Source organism: Phocoena sinus, chromosome 11 (genome assembly GCF_008692025.1).
Source record: "Phocoena sinus isolate mPhoSin1 chromosome 11, mPhoSin1.pri, whole genome shotgun sequence".
NCBI classification, from domain to species: domain Eukaryota; kingdom Metazoa; phylum Chordata; class Mammalia; order Artiodactyla; family Phocoenidae; genus Phocoena; species Phocoena sinus.
In genome coordinates this window covers 55,971,427-55,990,930 of record NC_045773.1, presented here as the reverse complement: position 1 = coordinate 55,990,930, position 19,504 = coordinate 55,971,427, and the positions used below count along the sequence as shown (strand labels likewise).

General features: G+C 40.2%; 1 protein-coding gene across 1 annotated transcript in view; it reads right to left on the bottom strand.

The window, feature by feature from the left end:
• Positions 1–19,504, bottom strand: part of AZI2 (5-azacytidine induced 2) — a 43,514-nt gene that overhangs the window by 12,775 nt on the left and 11,235 nt on the right. Inside the window, exons 2-5 of the mRNA XM_032647902.1 lie at positions 5,400–5,620; positions 3,779–3,904; positions 3,199–3,298; positions 1,986–2,134 (exon numbers count right to left, since the gene is read on the bottom strand). Coding sequence (XP_032503793.1) covers positions 1,986–2,134; positions 3,199–3,298; positions 3,779–3,904; positions 5,400–5,615 — 591 coding nt within the window. The 5' untranslated portion in view covers positions 5,616–5,620. The remainder of the gene's footprint in view (positions 1–1,985; positions 2,135–3,198; positions 3,299–3,778; positions 3,905–5,399; positions 5,621–19,504) is intronic.

Genomic DNA, 19,504 nt, shown 5'->3' with positions numbered 1-19,504 from the left:
TCTGGATTACCCTAATTAAAATTTTTGAAACACATTCACTTACTGAATACCTTATGTACTAGGCACCATGCTGCTTAGATATTTAATATCAAGTTTATAGAAAAAAGTTCAGTTAAATGAGTTTGCTAATGTCACAATAAGCAACACAATCATGAACCAAGTTTTTATGATTCCATGGTTCTGCTTCCTACTCTGTAAGGAGATATCCATTATTTATAAAAGCTATCAAATCATTTCAAGTAGAAAGTATATACTGACAATTGTAATTCAGAGCTTCAAGATGCAGATCTTTTCCTGCAAGCACATCTTTTTAAAAGAAGCCTCTCAAGGGCTACGGGCAACTGGGTTTGCAGGACAGGATGCTGGAAGCTGCTAAAGGAATCGTGCATGTGATCACGGGTGCAAAGCTAGGAAAATCAACTTCAGATGTCAAGTAGGAAAAACAATTTTTTTTTTCTCTAATGGGAGGTGATAGTAATTTTTATAGTGGGTGTTTCCCCTTTATCAGGCCTGGGGGCTCCAAATCAAGTTCTCACTGTCCAGTTCAGAGGAGTTCACTGGGTAAAGGCCAAGGTAGGATGCTATATTATTCTTAATGCCTGTCTCATTCTTAACCAGTGGTCACCTTCAGTAAAGACCACATTACAGATGAGAGACCTGTCGGCTCATCTAAGGACACTTGGGACTCAGGGCAGAGTGCTGGCTGGCAGTCAGGAAGCGTGGGCGGAGCTCCTCTTTCAGATGGTGGCTGCTCAGAAGAACCTAGGGTGGGGACATAGCTCCTTAGTAGTGCTGGATACTCTGATGGGCACAATGTTGACCTGAGAAATAATTATCTACGTGGCTACCTTAGTTTGAAATACATAAGTGTATAGAATGTATATAATGGCTATTGAACTCCAGACTATTAAACTTTTCAATTTCTTGTAATAAACTTTGTGTTTGGAGCATTGCTCCCACACTGCTCTGCTTCTCTATCATTCCTTCTTTTTATTCTCAGCATTGTCATGACATTGAAAACATTTATCCAAGCTTTTCTGAACCCAATGTAAAGTTGTCCCTCGGTATCCTATCCATGGGACACTGGTTCTAGGATCCGCAGTGGGTACCAAAATCTGCGTATGTTCAAGTCCCACAGTCGTCCCTCTGTATCCTCGGGTCAGCATCCGTGGATTCAACCAACAACGGATAGCGTAGTCTACAACCTGTGGTGGCCTCGATCCACAGATGTGGAACCCATAGATACCAAAGACCGACTGTATACTTACTGAAAACAATCCTTGTATAAGCAGACCTCCACGGGTCACAACCCCATTGTCCAGGGATCACTGTATTAGCAGACAGACTCTGGGTGAGGACCTGAGAGGCAACTTGTGTTTCAGTGGATGACTTCAGGCTAACCACACTTTAGCAGCTCAAGCAGGGTTTTTGTTTTGCTCCCCACCCCCACCCCCGCTCCGCCAACCCCAATTCTTGCATTCTCAGCTATTAGCTGAAAATTAAAGTTGCTCCAAAAGTATTAGACTTCTGAGAATTAGTGGATGCTGTAAAGTTTTGTTTTAATAATTCTAAAAGCAAGTCTCCTGTCATGTCTAAATTAATCAAATTATTATGTTAAATGAAGTGGGAAACTTAAAACCTGAGTTCTCTTTAAACTCTACAGAGAAAAAAATGACTTAAGGAAACTGAAGGAAAGGAAGTCTGAAAGAACAGCTTTAATAAATTAATAAACTAATAAGGTTTTTAAAAATTAGCTTTTAAACAACAAAATCATAATATAATTCTGGGATTATGCTAAAAGTATACAGTTATCATATTTTAGCAAAAATGATTAAAGGGCAAGATAAAGGTGAATTTTCAGATAATGTGACTCTCTAAGTAGTTATAATTTATGTCAACTCTATGATTTAACACTTAGTTATAAATCCTACATATGATGCACACATATGCATGCTGAATTTCTCAATTTAATAATTCTGTAATACCGTTTGTTTGGCTTTTTGTAGCTCTATTTTGAGATCTCTACATTCCTTCCTCATCAGTTCCAGTTCTTGTTCCAAACCATGGATCTTCAGGTCACAGCTCAACTTTTCCACCTCCCAGTTGGATGAAGGTGGATTTAAATTTCTTATCACTACAAAAAGGATGGACATTAAAATTGTTATTTCTGACTTCTACATTGGTTGCAATTCGAAAAAGATTATGCTAATAAAATGCAGGTTAAAAGAAAAACCAATATAAATAATGAACAAGTACTAAGTTTCTGAAAAACAGTAATTACTTTCACGTATCTATGCTAATAAGAAATCTAGCAATCTTATTTTAGAATGTATTAATTACCCCATCCCTGATTTTTGGTTTAGGTTAAAGAGCAAATTTGTCAGCCTGAAACTTTAAAATATACAACACATATCAAGCATATGCTGAAATTATAGATGGATGAATAATCTATATACGTCAAGGTTGAGAGTGATAAGAATTAAATGAAGTGAGTAAACTGATGCTCACTCAGCTCATCACTCCATCTAGTCCCTTTAGAAAGTATAAAGTTTGACCATCAGGCCTAGAACATAACTTCCAAACAATTTTATTCATAAACATTCCACTGTACAAACTCAATACCACTGGATATGGACTAACCCTTGACTTGGTTCCTTAGGCTCTGTACATAGAAAAAGACCCAATCAGCTGCCATGAGAGATCTCACCTCAACCTCCCGTCAAAAGGTCTCTCAGAGGCCTACTCGTCAGCTTGTCTCATCAGAATGAATGTGCATGGGAGCAGGCTAATACCCATACCTCCCACTCTTAACTTTTCAACATAGCATCTCATCTGCACATTGTAACAACCTTTAGAAATTGGGGCGGGGGGAAGCAACTGTAACTACTCAATGACAGGGTGTCTAGCAGTGGGCAAGAGGCTTTGTAGAGGATGGGGTTCTACTCCTTTCTTCATCTACTTCACTGCAAACTAGCCCTGAATAAAAACCATCAAATTTTCTCTAGGAAAAGTACAATTTATATCCAAGGAATAGTTAAAAGTTGATACTTTGTAAAAGCAGAGCAATTAATATAAGCCTAAAAATTAAAAAATAAGTCCTTAGGATACAGATATAGCAAACTGATCATGGATATAACACAGGAATGGAAAAATGTATTAATTGCGTTAGAATAATTGTAACACGTTTAAGTGGCCTACCCTGCTGAGTTTCCACCTCTGTCCTCAGCTGGAGGAGTTCTACTTCTTTAGATTGTAGCTGTTCATTCAATACTTTCAAAGATTCAGAGTTGTCTTTATTCTAGTTAAGTAGAGAAAATGCCAAATTACATTCAATAAAATCTATAGGTTGGTATTATATATTAATTTTCAGGTAGATGTTGAAAAAACTGATTCTATCCTTTGAAAAGCAAGGTGGGAAATGAACTCAGTTTTTCACTAATCTCTTTTTCTAACTTAGGACATATTATTCACTGGCTTTTAAAAAAAAACACAGTGATAAACTCTACTAAGTCATGATTTTTCAAAAGAAGTTAGTGGTGTTAGATGTACTTAAGACCTAAACATCAAAAAAAAAAGGACCTAAACATCATTACATATTGAGTACTTATTTTGTATAGAAATAACTTAGAAATATTCCTATCAAAATGTTCTATTTTTGCCTTGACCATGCAAATTTTTTATCTAATAAGTGCAAATATCTCTCATTTCTAATTTTAACCTCTTGAAGGAGAAAACTCATTTACGACATACAAATACCATCCTTTTCAAACCAACTTACCATTTTATCCAATTTGCTCTTCAAATTATCTCTGTCAATGCAAACCTCTCGATATGCATGGTAGGCCTTATTTACTTGTTCTCGTCCCACAGAACTTGTTTCTTCATCCTTTCGAGCTCCTATAAGCTAATGGTATAAAATTAGAAGACAAGGCTTAAGAGGATATTCTACATAAGAAAATAAGTCAGTCTTCTATGGCTGCACAACTTACCTTAATTACTCTAATGCAGGGAATAAAGCCTGGACCTTAATTACTCTAATTCAGGGAATAAAGCCTGGACTACAATTAAGTGAACATTTCACTTCCACACAATTAAGCTTTACTGATTAAGAAAGTACAGAACAGATACTTTTAAAACTCTTCTTTCAGGCTTTTACTTAATCAGTATCTTATACTTTGTAGTAACTATTTACAATATTAATTCGTCATACTAAACACAGTACAGCATTCTTTCATAGTGCTTATGTGTTTCCAAGCCAGCACACAGTATTTAATTTCCATCATCAGAAAAGTAACAAGTTAGTGTGTACCTGACATTTTAAGGAATAGACATGTTAGTTCAATTCCTATATTATTCCAGAAGAGAAATTATTAGGATTGTTGGTCACAAAGTACAAAAATATTTCCAATGTTACTTATACCAAATCATATTTTTCTACTGATTTTTAGAATAAACCTAACTACAAGCTCCAAAATGTTACCTTTTGTCACTCTATCCAGTATGTCACAATTTTATTTAATAGTCATTAAGAAAATTCATACGAATACAAAGAAATTGATTATTTTTACAACTGAGTCTTTTCTTACTTCCTCCAAATGAGTGAAACTCTACCAAGCCCTATCCTTAAGTTTTTATAACTAGATCATTTCCTTCCCGCTTTGTGCAAGCTGCTGTCTGTAACGTACCACTACACTGAAGATCTAAGGATCATAAACGATGATCTGAAGAATAATGAACTAAGTTAAACTTTAAAAATAAATGGATGCATGAGGAAGATTTCCCAATAAATGGATGAGTGAGGAAGATTTCCCAATAAGCTAAGTAGATCTGATGATTTATAATTGAATCAGCTACCTTGCTTATGTATTCCATAACAGTTTCTGCATTAAAAGGTGTAAACAGAAGACATTAATTCTTCAGTTAAATGCATTCTTATTACATGTGTTCAAGAACAAAGGAGAATGTTGAGGTAAAGATGTCAGTCGTGGTAAAATTTTAGTACTGACGAAAACATTATTAAACATATCAGAACAATGTTCCAGGAACTTCTTCCTTTGACACTTCATTTCCTTTGTTGGTATATAATTTTTTGCACATATTTAAAAATCCTGAATAAAATACATACAGCTATGAAGGTAAGGCAATCTGATAAAAAGAGGTAAGAAAAATATTTGAACTTTAATCCCTTCATGTTGTTAATCCTATTTTGCAAATATTCACCAAGCACTATGATAAGTGAAACACAGTAGGCTAAGTAAAATGCCCAGGGTTTTGAGATTAGCAGTGAGTTATCCTTAGAAATTTGGTACTCATGGAAGACAGAGCAGAAAAATATTTAAAATTTCAAATGCTTTGAATTATTAAGTCACAAACGTAATGAAGGTAAACAGATAAATTACCTTTTCTTCCAAAACTCTTATTCTTTTTTTTAAGAAAGAGTTCTCTTTCTCTGAATCCTTAAGTCGTTTTTTGATGTCTTCATATGCAGTGACAAGGGCAAAATGTGAAGCAACAGATTCATCTCCTGAATATATTGAGACTGGAGTCACTGTATCTCTCCTATGGGCTTTTTCATGATTCAGAATGCAGATATCATCTTCTACCAGTGCATCCATGACAGCTATTTAAGAACATAAAATAGAATGTCTCATTGAATAAATGAGCAGAAAAAAGAAGGTATATTTGGAATAATGTGAATATTGGGGAAATGTTTTAAAACTCCTATTTCTTTTTCATTTTTTTATTGAGATACAGTTGATGTATAATACTATGTAAGTTTCAGGTGTACAACACAGTGATTCACAATTTTAAAGGTTATATTCCATTTATAATTATTATAAAGTATTAGCTATATTCCCTGTGCTATACAATATATCCTTGTAGATTATTTATTTTATACATAGTAGTTTGTACCTCTTAACCTCCTACCCCTATCTTGCCCCTCCCCCATTCCCTCTCCTCACTGGTAACCACTAGTTTGTTCTCTATACCTGTGTTATATTCACTTATTTTTTAGATTTCACATATAAGTGATACCATACAGTATTTGTCTTTCTGTCTGACTTGTTTCACTAAGCATAATACCCTCCAAATCCATCCATGTTGTTGCAAATGGCAAAATTTCATTCTTTTTTATGGCTGAGTAGTATTCATTCCATTGTACATATATACCACATCTTTTCTTCTCCATTCATCTGTCAATGGACACTTAGGTTGCTTCCACATCTTGACTATTGTAAATAGTACTATGAACACTGGGGTGCATGTATCTTTCTGAATTAGTGTTTTTACTTTTTCTGGATATATACCCAGGAGTGAACTTGCTGGGTCATATGGTAACTCTATTTTTAGTTTTTTGAGAAACCTTCATACTCTTTTCCATAGTAGCTGCACCAATGGCTTCTTGATGATAGCCATTCTGACAGATGTGAGATGATATCTCATTGTAGTCTGAATTTGCATTTCTCTGACGATTAATGATGCTGAGCATCTTTTCCTGTGTCTGTTGGCCATCTGTATTTGGAAAAATGTCTATTCAGGTCTTCTGTCCATTTTTTAATCAGGTTTTTTTTTTTTTGATGTTGAGTTGTATGAGGTGTTTACATATTTTGGATATTAACCCCTTATCGGTCATAACATTTGGAAATATTTTCTCCCATTCAGTAGGTTGTCTTTTCATTTTGTGGATTATTTCCTTTGCTGTGAAAAAGCTTTTAAGTTTATATAGGTCCCATTTGTGAATTTCTGCTTTTGTTTCCTTTGCTTTAGGAGATAGATCCAAAAAAAAATACTGCTATGAATTATGTCAAAGAGCATTCTGACTGTTCTCTTCTTTATGGTTTCAGGTCTTACATTTAAGTCTTTAATCCATTTTGAGTTTATTTTTGTATATCTTGTTAGAGAATGCTCTAATTTCATTCTTTTACATGAACTGTCCAGTTTTCCCAGCACCAGTTATTGAAGAGACTGTCTTTTCTCCATTGTATACTTTATTTAAAAAAATTTTGTTTTTTACTTAAGTATAGTTGATTTGCAATGTTCTGTTAGCTTCAGGTATACAGCACAGTGATTCAGTTTATGTATATATAATATGCGCGCGCACACACACACACACACATGCCTGTAACGTTTGTTTTGCTTTATTTCAGACAACAGGAATACTAAGGGAAGGTTTTGTTTGTTGTTTTCAGGGTCTGGTCTTCCATCATCATCTATTTGCTTTTCTGATTTTATAACTGAAAGCTTCCAATTGCTCTCAACTAAAGTCAGAGTTTGGCATGTCCAGTGATTTGTTTATATCTAGGATTATAGGAAAGTTAGGCAAAAATAAATGTGTTTACTACAAATCTGAGTAGTTGAAACCTATGATTCAGTCATTCTTCACCAACACCAATTTAACAATTTCTAACCATGTAGGACAACTCCTTAAGTTAGATTCTTTGCCAGTTTATCAAGAAAGTTGAAAAATACCCCAATATGCCCCCAAAATGGCAGATCCTCATAACCATAATTAACTCCTGCTGCTTCCAGTACAAAACTGCACTTTCTCCTAATGATGGATAAAGAGTAAAGTTTTCTTCCTCTGAAGGGTTTACTTTTTCCTCTCTGGATTCAACTCTGTTCCAAAATAACAGTAAACATCATTTGAATCACATTGCTAGTAGCTGAAATCCTCATATTTCCTTTCCAAAAGGAAAGTATGGGTTATTCCCATACTGCAAACCTCAAGTAGGCATATGTGTCTCTATCTAACACTCTTTCACACACACATTATATCTTAAAAGAGGAACAAGCAGAATAAGAGCACATGGCTAGTTAAGTGATAGGATGCAGTCTAGCTTAAGGAGAAGTAAAATTGTGCCTATCTTAGACATCTGACTTAAATCAAAATATCTTACTATCCAACCAAGTGGACAGGATTTATTCAACTGGAATCATTCTTTTTTTCCCTAAAGACAGCTGAAAAACTGCTCTACAGAGTTGAAACAGATGGTGTCCCACAGTTTGTGCACTTTGAGGATCCAAGCCTATATGCTTTTGCTTTACGCAAAGTTCTAACTAGGTCAGCAGTGTGACTTCCTACTCATTCATTTTTATCATGAAACAATCATTTACTCAGCAAGGAAAACCCAATGTGGGAGACGGCTGTGCAGTAAAATAATTGTTATGCCATAAAGGGAAGTAATATATTTGAGATAATAGAGAATGCTAAAAGGATTGAGGAGTGGGGAGGAGGAGGAGTTTTTAAAGAAGGTACAGGGAAAGATCAAATGACTCTTAACCCTGCATTCTTAGGTGAAGAGCGTGGTTATTTTTATTGTACTTTCTGTACTTAAATGTTAACAGTTTGCTAAGTTCCAGCAGGGGTAACAAGTTCAAGGGCCTGAAAGAGTATGCGGAAAAAGAATGAGGAGGGGAATGACAAGAGATGAGATTGGAAAAACAGAATGGAGGCCAACGGAGATCATCCTTTACGATAAAGAGACTATAGGATTTGGTCCCTATTCTGTGGAATTTAAGAAAAACTTGGACATGATTCAAGAATGTGAGGAATATTTATACAGCAACTATAAAATATATTCATAATCAAATGTAGTATTGTGCTAAGTGTTTTACAAATGTTATCCCCATTAACTCTCATGATTACCCTATGAGGTAGGAAAATCTTATTACACCCATTTCACAGACGGAAAAACTGGGACCCATAAAGGTTATGAAGTTTAACCAAGATCAGCACAAAAACTTGGATTTCAGAGCCTGAACTATTAGTACTTTTCCCTCCCCAATGAATCTTTTTTTTTTTTTTGCGGTACGCGGGGCCTCTCGCTGTTGTGGACTCTCCCGTTGTGAAGCACAGGCTCCGGACGCGCAGGCTCAGTGGCCATGGCTCACGGGCCCAGCCGCTCCGCGGCATGTGGGATCTTCCCGGACTGGGGCACGAACCCGTGTCCCCTGCATCAGCAGGCAGACTCTCAAACACTGCACCACCAGGGAAGCCCACCCAATGAATCTTTTACACACTAAATTCATCAAGAACTACAAAAGTGGGAACCTTTTGGAAGGTTTTTAAGTACCTTATATGGAAGGGAGTGTAATGATTTAACGATGTCACATTTTATAAAGTATGATAACTGGTCATTTTTAGGATAAAATGCATAGTCAGATTGCTTATTTTATATACTTATATCTGTTTCCTATTTTATTTATAAATCACCCAAAGTTGCATATGGTCTCTCTCTAAATACAAGAAAACATTATTTGCCTAAAAAATCTTTTTTCAAGTTTTATATCATTATTCTATATATTTATTCTATATACTATAAACATGACTTGGAATGCACTGTCCTAAAAAATTGCTCATCTGTCTTAAAAAGTATATGAGAAATAGCCAAGCACACCAAAGAGAAAATCCACTTGCATCACAGATACGCATCAAATTTTGTTTTAATAGTTGTCATTTAAATTTGTTATGAAATGAAAATGAAAAATTTAATTTCTATCCTTGCAAAAATAAATATAAAATCACATAAGTATCAGAAATATTAATGCTTATCATATTACTCCATACACACCCAACTTCTGGAGATTAAAAGCTGCAGGGCCAGGGAAAATGAGATCTCAGAAAGGTACCAAATAATAGAAGGCAGATATCCCACTGTATTTATTACTATACTGAAAGGAAAACTGCTAGCAAAGTAACAAAATAGGCTATGTGTAACCTTTGGCTTTATTGCTTATGCAAGCATCCTTCCTCAACCTTATTTCTACAGAGAAATAAAGGGAGCTGCAGTAGCCTAACTCACAGTAAAGTAAGATTCAGTTTTATATGCTTTGTGATGAAATGCCTCTTCATGGGTATCCAAAGTATCCGGCCCAGAAAATTTGATTTTCTGCATAAATGGTAAAAGCCTAATTGGCTATTATTAGACTTACACTAGACAAAGCTAGAACATTCGCGAAAATTTATACTGTATCTAACCTTATTTACCATAACTTAAATTATCTTAAAATAACAAACCTGTATTTACTTTAATCTTTAAAAATTGAGTACAATGAGCAGATTATTATCAAAGATTAGAATGATCAAAAGATTAGATAGTATTTTAAATAGCCTAGCAGGAAGTGATAATATGAATTTTTAAAACTTAACAAATGTCAAAAATATTATCCCAAAACAAGATTAAGTGGGCCTCTCTCTATCATGAAAGTCAATGATAAATGTATCCTACAGGGACATGCAACACAAAAAATGGTCTTTTACAAGAATATTCTAAGAAACTGGAGCTGACCTAGAGCAGTGTTTGCAAAGTGAGGAATGGACAACTGCCTTAGAATCATTTAGAGTTCTCTTCAAAACTACTGACTGCTAGGCTCCAGTGCAGATCTATGCAAATCAGAATGTTGGGGTGAAAATCATCAAACTGAACTGTCAGTAATCAGTCCATGTGACTTTAAGTCCCATTCCAATTTAAGGACCGCTACTGTAGTGGAAACAGAGCTAAGTGGATACTACGTGATTTACAGAATCCCGATGATAACTAGTACTCTTAAACATTTGTGCGCATGGTTAGTTCTATGTTATCAGTTGGTAAACATCACCTAACTTTTGTTTTTTTTTTGAACATCTTTATTGGAGTATAACTGCTTTACAACAGTGTCATCACCTAACTTTTGCATGGAGATTTTGTTCTTGTTACAGAAAGTTACTTCATATTCATCATTTCATCTAACCACAATAATATAGGAGGATGAGATATATTTATCTATAGACAAATTTATATATAATTATGAAAACATTTTATATATTTGGCAATTAGATTTTGTTTCTTTTCAGAGGTTTACATAAGAGAAGTACAAATTAAGAGAATTAGAAAGGACTGAGGTGAAAGATGTTGACAATTGCTGAGAACAATGAAATTCCCAAGAACGATTAACAGTTGTTGTGATCACCCAATTCCAGTGTTGGGGAGGAGGCATTTTCCACATCAGCAAGCAATGATCTGGACACCAGCTGGGTGCCCTACAATTCAACTCAATTCTGACACTATCTACCTAGAGATGGCATGGGATTCCACACGTAAAGGGCTCAGTCCCACAAGACTTCCCTCTACTTCAGAAGCCAAAGGCAAGCCCAAGTTGCTACCTGTACTTCTGAGGGACCAGCTGCAAAATGGAGGTTCCAATGATTCCCTCCAATTCAGGATACCGATCAGCAAGTCCAGGTTGTTACCTGTACTTCTGATCAACTGGCTGTAAATCAGAGTTCCCACAACCTTCTTGAATTTGATTAATTTGCTAGAGCAGCTTAGAGAACCAAAGAAACCCATTTACTTACTTGATTACTGTTTATTACGAAGGATATTAAAGGGTATGAATCAACAGCCACATGTAGAGATACACAGGGCCAGGTGCTAACAAAGGAGCTTCTGGCCTCCTGGAGTTTGGGGCCAGCATAGTGGCATGTGGAAATGTTCTGGTTCACCAACCTGGAAGCTCTCTAAACCCTCCCCTCTTTGGGTTTTTATGGAGGCCTCATTACATAGGCATGACTGATTAAATCACTGGCAACTGATTCAACATATCTCACCCCCCCACCCTCCATCCCCCTGGTCAATGGGACTGAAAGTTCTAATTCTCTAATCACCTGGTGAGTTCCCCTGGCAACCAGCCCTCATCCTGCTGTGCTTTCCAAAAGTCACCTCATTAACATAAATCCAGTCAAGGTGGAAAGTCTCTTGTTATAAGTAACAAGATATCCATTTATGTCACCTTGATGGCTCTGAAAAGGTTTCAGAAACTGAGGACAAGAGACCAAATATTATGGCAAAAGATGCTCCCATGGCTCTTATCCCTCAGGTAATTCCAAGGGTTTGGGGAGCTGTGAGCCAAGGAACCATGGATGAAGACCAAATGTATATGAGAAATATATTTTGGTCAGATGAGTGACCACATATGTTTTTCTTACATATCACAATATCACAATATTAATGGAGAAAGATGGGCACAATCTGCCAGATGAGGTGGGTAGAAAAGAGAATAGCAGTTGCTGAAGGCTAGGGAAGAGATGTAAAAAGAAGAAAAAAATTCAAACATTATTAATCAGAATTCAGAAGACCTTAAATTTCACTCTTTTCTACAATCAACATTGAGAGGACTTCAGTTGAGGTATGCTATACATACTGGGGTGTGAGAGACTAGAAAACATAGAATTATTTTCTGACACCAGATTAGTCTTTTTTCTAGGAAAAAAATGATTATCCTGTTGTATTTAATCATCTTAATATTTCCTATTTATTGCTCACTAACCATATGACAGGTACTAGTGCTTCTGCATAGTAGGGGAGAATTCACCCCCCCAAAATATGTCTCTTTGGTTATGTTCTAAGAAATAAGAGAGGTGGGGAAAAACTGTGAAGACCAAGTAGGAGTTACTGTTTTGTAAGAAACATTCACATTTTTAAGGGAAATATCCATTTGTAAAGGTGTTTCCCTCTCTCTTCCAGAAAGCAAGGATGACCAAATGTCTAGAAACTCTTATAACAACCTTGTTTACTGTGCTCATTCTAGGAACCTCCCATAACTGACTCTTCCCCACCCTTAACATCCCCTTTTGTCTTTAGCTGAGAATGGTAATATTTAAGGCAAGGGCTTTGACCATTTTGGCAAGTTACTCAGTTCTCCTGGGTCTCTCCCATGTATACTTATTAGTAAACTTTTGTTTCATTTTCTCCTGTTAACCTACCCTCATGTCAATTTAATTCTTAGACCAGCCAAAGGAACGTGGAAGGTGATAAGATAAACTTCGTATTTTATGGCAAGACAAGAAAAATTTAAACATAAAAGTTTTCTCTGCCCCTTTGGACCTCCTCCCTCCCCTTTAGTGTGTGTTGTGCATCAGCATTAACCAGACCTCCTTAGGAGATAACTTCCTTTAATCTTTAAGGGGTCATGATGACCCCATGACCCACTGCTCACTTTTTGTACTTGGCAGATCTGGATTGTATAAACTGTCAATAACACAGCATTTAGAGTATAACCCTTTGTCTCAAAAACATGTAACTGTGCTTTGACCTCTAATGGGTGGAGCAGCCCTCAGAGCATTCTAAAAGACTGTCTTCCAGTACAATCACCAGGTTGGCTCAAATAATATTTCCCATTTCTTTCTTAGATAGACTATTGATTAATCTTTTTGTTGACATCCATGTCTTACCACCAGAGGACACCTGGCATTGTGGGGCCTTTAGGGACTTTCCACCCCCTCACTTGTTCCCGTAAACCAATTCTTCTCCCTATCGTGCGCCACTCCTTCTCCCTATCGAAACCAATTCTTCTCCCTATCGTGCGCCACTCCTTCTCCCTATCGAAACCAATTCTTGGAGTTTTTCAGTTGACGGGGACTTGCCAGACAGCGGGTAATTTTCCAGTTGCCCGTAATAGGTATACGCCCTAACCGCCACAATGAACAGACAACTATAACGGCCAGAAGGTGGGACAAAAGTTCCTAAGCCAATGAATTCAAAAGTCACCACATTTACCCAATCATTGTGAGAATATACCCGCCCTATGAGTAAATAAACCTATAAAAAGTATGTGATTCCGCTTTTAGGGGTTCCCCATCGGCCTCCTGCGTGAGGTTCAGGGAACCCCGGTGCATCGGCTCCTAATAAACCTCTTGCGTGTTGCAGCGGCTCTCGACTCTTGGCGGTTCTTGGGCGAGTTGGAATCCCTCGTAGACCGTTTGGGTCTAACATTTGGGGGCTCGTCCGGGATCCCCACTCGCCCCCGGGTCACAAGAACATCGGGAGTCGGAGGTATCAGGTAGGCTCGAGCCCAATTGTCTGTTTGTTTGTCGTTTGTTTGTTGCCAGCCGCCATTAGGAAAAAGCCGTGCGAACCGGCTTGCTGTGGAATCTGTATTGGACTCCTGGCTAGGCAGACGTGCCGAAAGCTGGTGTCCACGGGCCCCGGGGGACGCCCTGGTGGTCCATCTGGAAGGAGAAACAAATTTTGTCTCCCCTTCATCTGGTTCTGGCAGGTTATATAAGCTGCCATCTGAATTTGAGTTGGTTTCGGGTTTAAGTTCGCGGCGGCTGGTTCTGGCAGGTTATATAAGCTGCCATCTGAATTTGAGTTGGTTTCGGGTTTAAGTTCGCGGCGGCAATATCAATGTGTGTCTTTTGAAATTTTATTGTTTTTCTGTACTATTATCTTTCTTTTGACGGACGACAATGGGACAAACTATGACGACTCCTCTTTCTCTTACCCTAAGCCACTGGACCGAAGTTAGGGCTAGGGCCCACAACCTTTCGGTAGAAGTAAGGAAAGGAAAATGGCAAACGCTGTGTACCTCTGAGTGGCCTACATTTCAGACAGGGTGGCCACCCGAAGGATCTTTTTTGTTAGATAAGGTTGGGCTAGTCAAGTCTAGGGTCTTTAACACAGGACCCCACGGACACCCAGACCAGATACCATATATCTTGGTCTGGGAAGATCTAGTTCTCTCCCCGCCTCCGTGGGTCCGGCCCTTTGTTTCCTCAACAGGCACGTCTGCATGCGCTCCAGCACAATCGGAGATATTGGCCCTGAAGAAAACCCCAGACACGGAAAAGTCATCTGCTGCCCCGGACCCGCCAAAGGCGATATATCCTGACCTGCAGTCTGATTTGCTTCTTCTAGATTCCCCACCTCCTTATCCTCCGGCCCTAAATCCCATGTCGCCCCTAGGACCCCCAGCTTCACAACCCTCCGCACCAGTAGGGCCACCTGTTATGGCGGAAAGGGGGGGTCCCTCGGCGGGCACCAGAAGCCAGAGGGCTGTTTCCCCAGATTCTACTGCTTTACCCCTTAGAGAATATGGCCCCCCCGATAACCACGGGAATAGACCCCTTCAATACTGGCCCTTTTCCTCTGCAGATCTTTATAATTGGAAGATGCATAACCCTACTTTCTCTAAAAACCCACAGGCTCTTACTGCTTTAATAGAGTCTCTTGTCTTCTCCCACCAACCCACCTGGGATGATTGTCAACAGCTCCTCCAGACTCTCCTCACAACTGAGGAGAGGCAACGGGTTCTCCTGGAGGCTAAAAACAATGTGTTAGCCGCCAATGGACAACCTACCCAGTTGCCTAACGAGATTGATGCCGGGTTTCCACTCGTCAGGCCGAATTGGGACTTTAATACCCCGGAAGGTAAGGAGCACCTGAAAATGTATCGCCAGGCTCTGGTGGCGGGTCTCCATGGAGCGGCCAGGCGCCCCACGAATTTGGCTAAGGTAAGAGAGGTAACTCAGGGGCCCCAGGAATCGCCAACCGTGTTCCTAGAACGCTTAATGGAGGCTTTTAGACGATTCACTCCTTATGATCCAACCTCTGAGGAACATAAGGCCACCATAGCAATGGCCTTTATTGACCAGGCGGCCCCTGATATTAGAAAGAAGTTACGAAGGCTGGATGGCCTACAAGGTTTCTCCCTTCAGGACTTAGTAAAAGAGGCAGATAAGGTATATAATAAGAGGGAGACAGAAGAAGAAAGAGAAGAAAGAAAGCAGAAGGAACAAGAGGCTCGTGAGGTAAGATGAGATAAGAGGCAAGAAAGACATTTGAGTAAGATACTGGCCACTGTAGTCAGAGGAGGAAACAGTAGAGACAGAAATAGACAGGAAGGGCGAACAACGGATAGAAGGCGGCCATTAGACAAGGACCAATGTGCCTACTGTAAAGAAAAAGGTCATTGGGCAAGAGAATGCCCTAAAAAAAGGAACGGGGGAAGGATCACTAAGCCTTTTCATCTGTACGTGGCCGAGAATAAAGGTATTGCAAAGGGAGTACTAACTCAGAAACTGGGCCCCTGGAATCGCCCGGTTGCGTACCTATCAAAGAAATTGGATCCTGTGGCAGCAGGATGGCCCGCCTGTTTAAAAATAATCGCCGCGGTGGCCGCTTTGGTCAAAGATGCTGACAAACTGACTTTGGGGCAGAACCTAACGATAACAGCCCCCCATGCATTAGAAAGTGTAATTCGCCAGCCACCCGACAGATGGCTAACAAATGCCAGGATGACTCATTACCAAGCCCTGCTGTTAAACTCAGATCGTATTAAGTTTACCTCAGCCACAGGACTCAACCCGGCCACCTTGCTACCCGACCCTGACCTGGAAAGCACTACCGTCATCCATGATTGTCAGGAAGTACTGGCTGCAGCACACGGTAGCAGACCAGACTTGATGGATCAGCCCCTCCCCAACGCCGACGTTACCTGGTTTACTGACGGAAGCAGTTTCCTAGAGGAAGGTAAGCGTCGGGCGGGAGCTGCCGTGGTAGACGGGAAAGAGGTCATCTGGGCAGCCGCATTACCGCAAGGGACATCGGCCCAACGGGCTGAACTAATCGCCATGACTAGAGCATTGGAACTAGCAGAAAACAAAAAGGTAAACATCTATACGGACAGTAGATACGCATTTGCTACCGCCCATGTCCATGGGGCCATTTACCAACAAAGAGGGTTGCTCACCTCGGCGGGCAAAGAAATTAAAAACAAAGAAGAAATAGTGGCACTGCTAGCTGCCCTCATGCTCCCCACTAAAGTCAGCATCATTCATTGCCCCGGACACCAGAAGGACAATACCCCGGTGACAAGAGGCAACAAATTGGTAGATAGGGTGGCACGAGAAGTGGCTCTACAGGAAATCATACTAGAACTATCAGATGAGAGTCCTGGGAAACCAAATGATAGGGGAACAATTACCCCAGCCATAACTAAAGGAACATTATCTCCTCAACAAGCAAAATCCATGCTACAACAGATTCACAGATGGACACACTTGGGAACCAAAAAGATGGTGTCCCTACTACACAAGACAGGTTATGATACCCCTGGACTAACTAAATTAGCTGAGCAGATTGCACGAGAGTGCATTCCATGCCAACAGGTAAACTCCCATAAAGGAAAACTTGAGGTCGGAAAAAGGCTCAGAGGAGACCGCCCAGGAGCCTATTGGGAGGTCGACTTCACTGAAATACGCCCTGGAAGGTACGGTAACAGGTATCTTCTAGTTTTTATAGATACCTTCTCAGGATGGGTAGAAGCTTTCCCGACGAAGAAGGAGACAGCTACTGTGGTGGCCAAAAAGATCTTAGAAGAAATTTTCCCCCGGTTCGGGGCACCAAAGGTAATAGGATCAGATAATGGTCCCGCCTTCGTCGCCCAGGTAAGTCAGGGTGTGGCCAAATACCTGGGGACTGATTGGAAATTACATTGTGCCTATAGACCCCAGAGTTCAGGATAGGTAGAGAGAATGAATAGAACTCTAAAAGAGACCCTAGCTAAATTGTCCATAGAGACTGGCGGTACAGATTGGACGGTGTTCCTTCCCTTAGCCCTGTTCCGGGCTAGAAATACCCCCTCCCGCTATTATCTTACTCCATTTGAAATACTATACGGGGCCCCACCTCCTCTTTTTACGCTAAGGGAGAAATTAAGTCCTGACTGCCATAATAACACTGACTTATATGCTAGGCTGTTGGGACTCCAGTTGGTCCAAAAGGAGGTGTGGTCCCAGCTGGCAGAGGCTTACCGACCAGGAACACCAGCAGAGGCTCATCCCTTCCAAGTCGGAGATTCCGTGTACGTCCGTCGGCACCGAACCCAGACTCTAGAGCCTCGGTGGAAAGGACCATACATCGTCCTGCTCACCACCCCCACGGCTATAAAGGTAGATGGCATCGCTGCGTGGATCCACGCTTCACACGTGAAGGCCGCACCAGCATCTGCAACATCGGAATGGCGAGCCCAAAAGACCAGCAACCCGCTCAAGCTCAAGCTTCTGCGATCATCAGATTTATAACTTTAACTTTGTTACCCCTACTGACTGTGAGTAATTTTAGTCCTCACCTGCCCCAGCATTTAACCTGGCAGGTAATTTCCCAAACTGGAGATGTAATATGGTCTGTTAGCCATACTGCTGCTCCTTGGACCTGGTGGCCAGACCTTTTCCCCGATGTTTGTAAATTAGCCATAGGAGCTCCCAATTGGGACACAGCACACTCCCATGATCGTCAAAATGCCCCATCCATACCCGGTCGGGCCGGCCAATACGGCTGCCAAAACTCGGGTACGCGACAGAAACTTAGCAACCCTACCTTTTATGTATGCCCGGGATTTCATCGCCATAGGTCCCTAAATTATCAATGTGGGGGAAAGGAACATTTTTATTGTAAAAGCTGGGGGTGTGAAACCACAGGAGACACCTATTGGAAGCCCACCTCTGGCTGGGACTTTATTAAGGTGACAGCCAATTATACACACCCAACCAACCCCTTAACTTATAGGCCTGAATGTACTAAATGGTGCCATCCCCTTAAGATCTCTTTTAGTGAACCAGGAAAAAAGGATAAAAACTGGATAAATGGCCATTCATGGGGAATCAGGTTTTATAAAGAAGGATATAATGATGGATTACTAATGACCATCAAACTAAAAATTGAAACCCCTACTCCAGTTCCTATAAGCCCCAACCCTGAGATAGGGCACTCTTCGCTACCTTTGGCCCCTCCCACAGCGTTACCAGAGATAAGAAACCAAACTTCTGAGCCAAAAGGAATAACAATCAAGCCCAAGACCCCCCGGGACCGAATGCTCTCATTGGTCCAGGCGGCTTTTGAGGTTTTAAATGCCACAAACCCGGAGGCTACCAAATCATGTTGGCTTTGCTATGCTGCTCCTCCCCCTTATTATGATGCTATAGGATATAATTCTAATTATAATAATGTTAACACTCCAGATCAATGTCGATGGAAACAAGAAGGAAATAGTAAATTGACCCTGGCCTCAGTATTAGGAAACGGTACACGTGTAGGAACGCCCCCCTCGTCCCACCGACATCTTTGTGCCAATTTAAGCCTCCCACAGGGCTCAGGGTATCTCCTCCCTCCTCCGGATGGATGGTGGGCATGTAACACAGGATTGACCCCCTGCATTTCTTTAGAGGTCCTTAAAGCTTCAACCGATTTTTGTGTGTTAGTTCAGCTGGTCCCCAGACTCATTTATCATTCAGATTCATCCTTTCTAGATGAATATGAGGGCAGAGGAAGGTTTAAGAGGGAACCCATAACACTCACCCTGGCTGTACTCCTAGGACTAGGAATGGCAGCCGGGGTAGGAACGGGTACAACAGCCCTCATCCAACAACCCCACTATTATGATGCCTTAAGGCAAGCTGTAGATGTTGACCTCCGGGCATTAGAAAGTTCCATAACTCAGTTAAAAGAATCCCTCACCTCGCTTTCAGAGGTGGTAATGCAAAACAGGAGGGGATTAGATCTGCTGTTCCTTAAGGAGGGCGAACTATGTGCTGCACTAAAAGAAGAATGCTGTTTTTATATTGATCATTCTGGGGCTATTACCAAAACTATGGACAAACTTAGGGAGCGCCTGGACAAAAGACAACAGGAAAGGAAAAATCAAAAAGGATGGTTTCAATCGTGGTTTGATAAATCTCCCTGGCTTA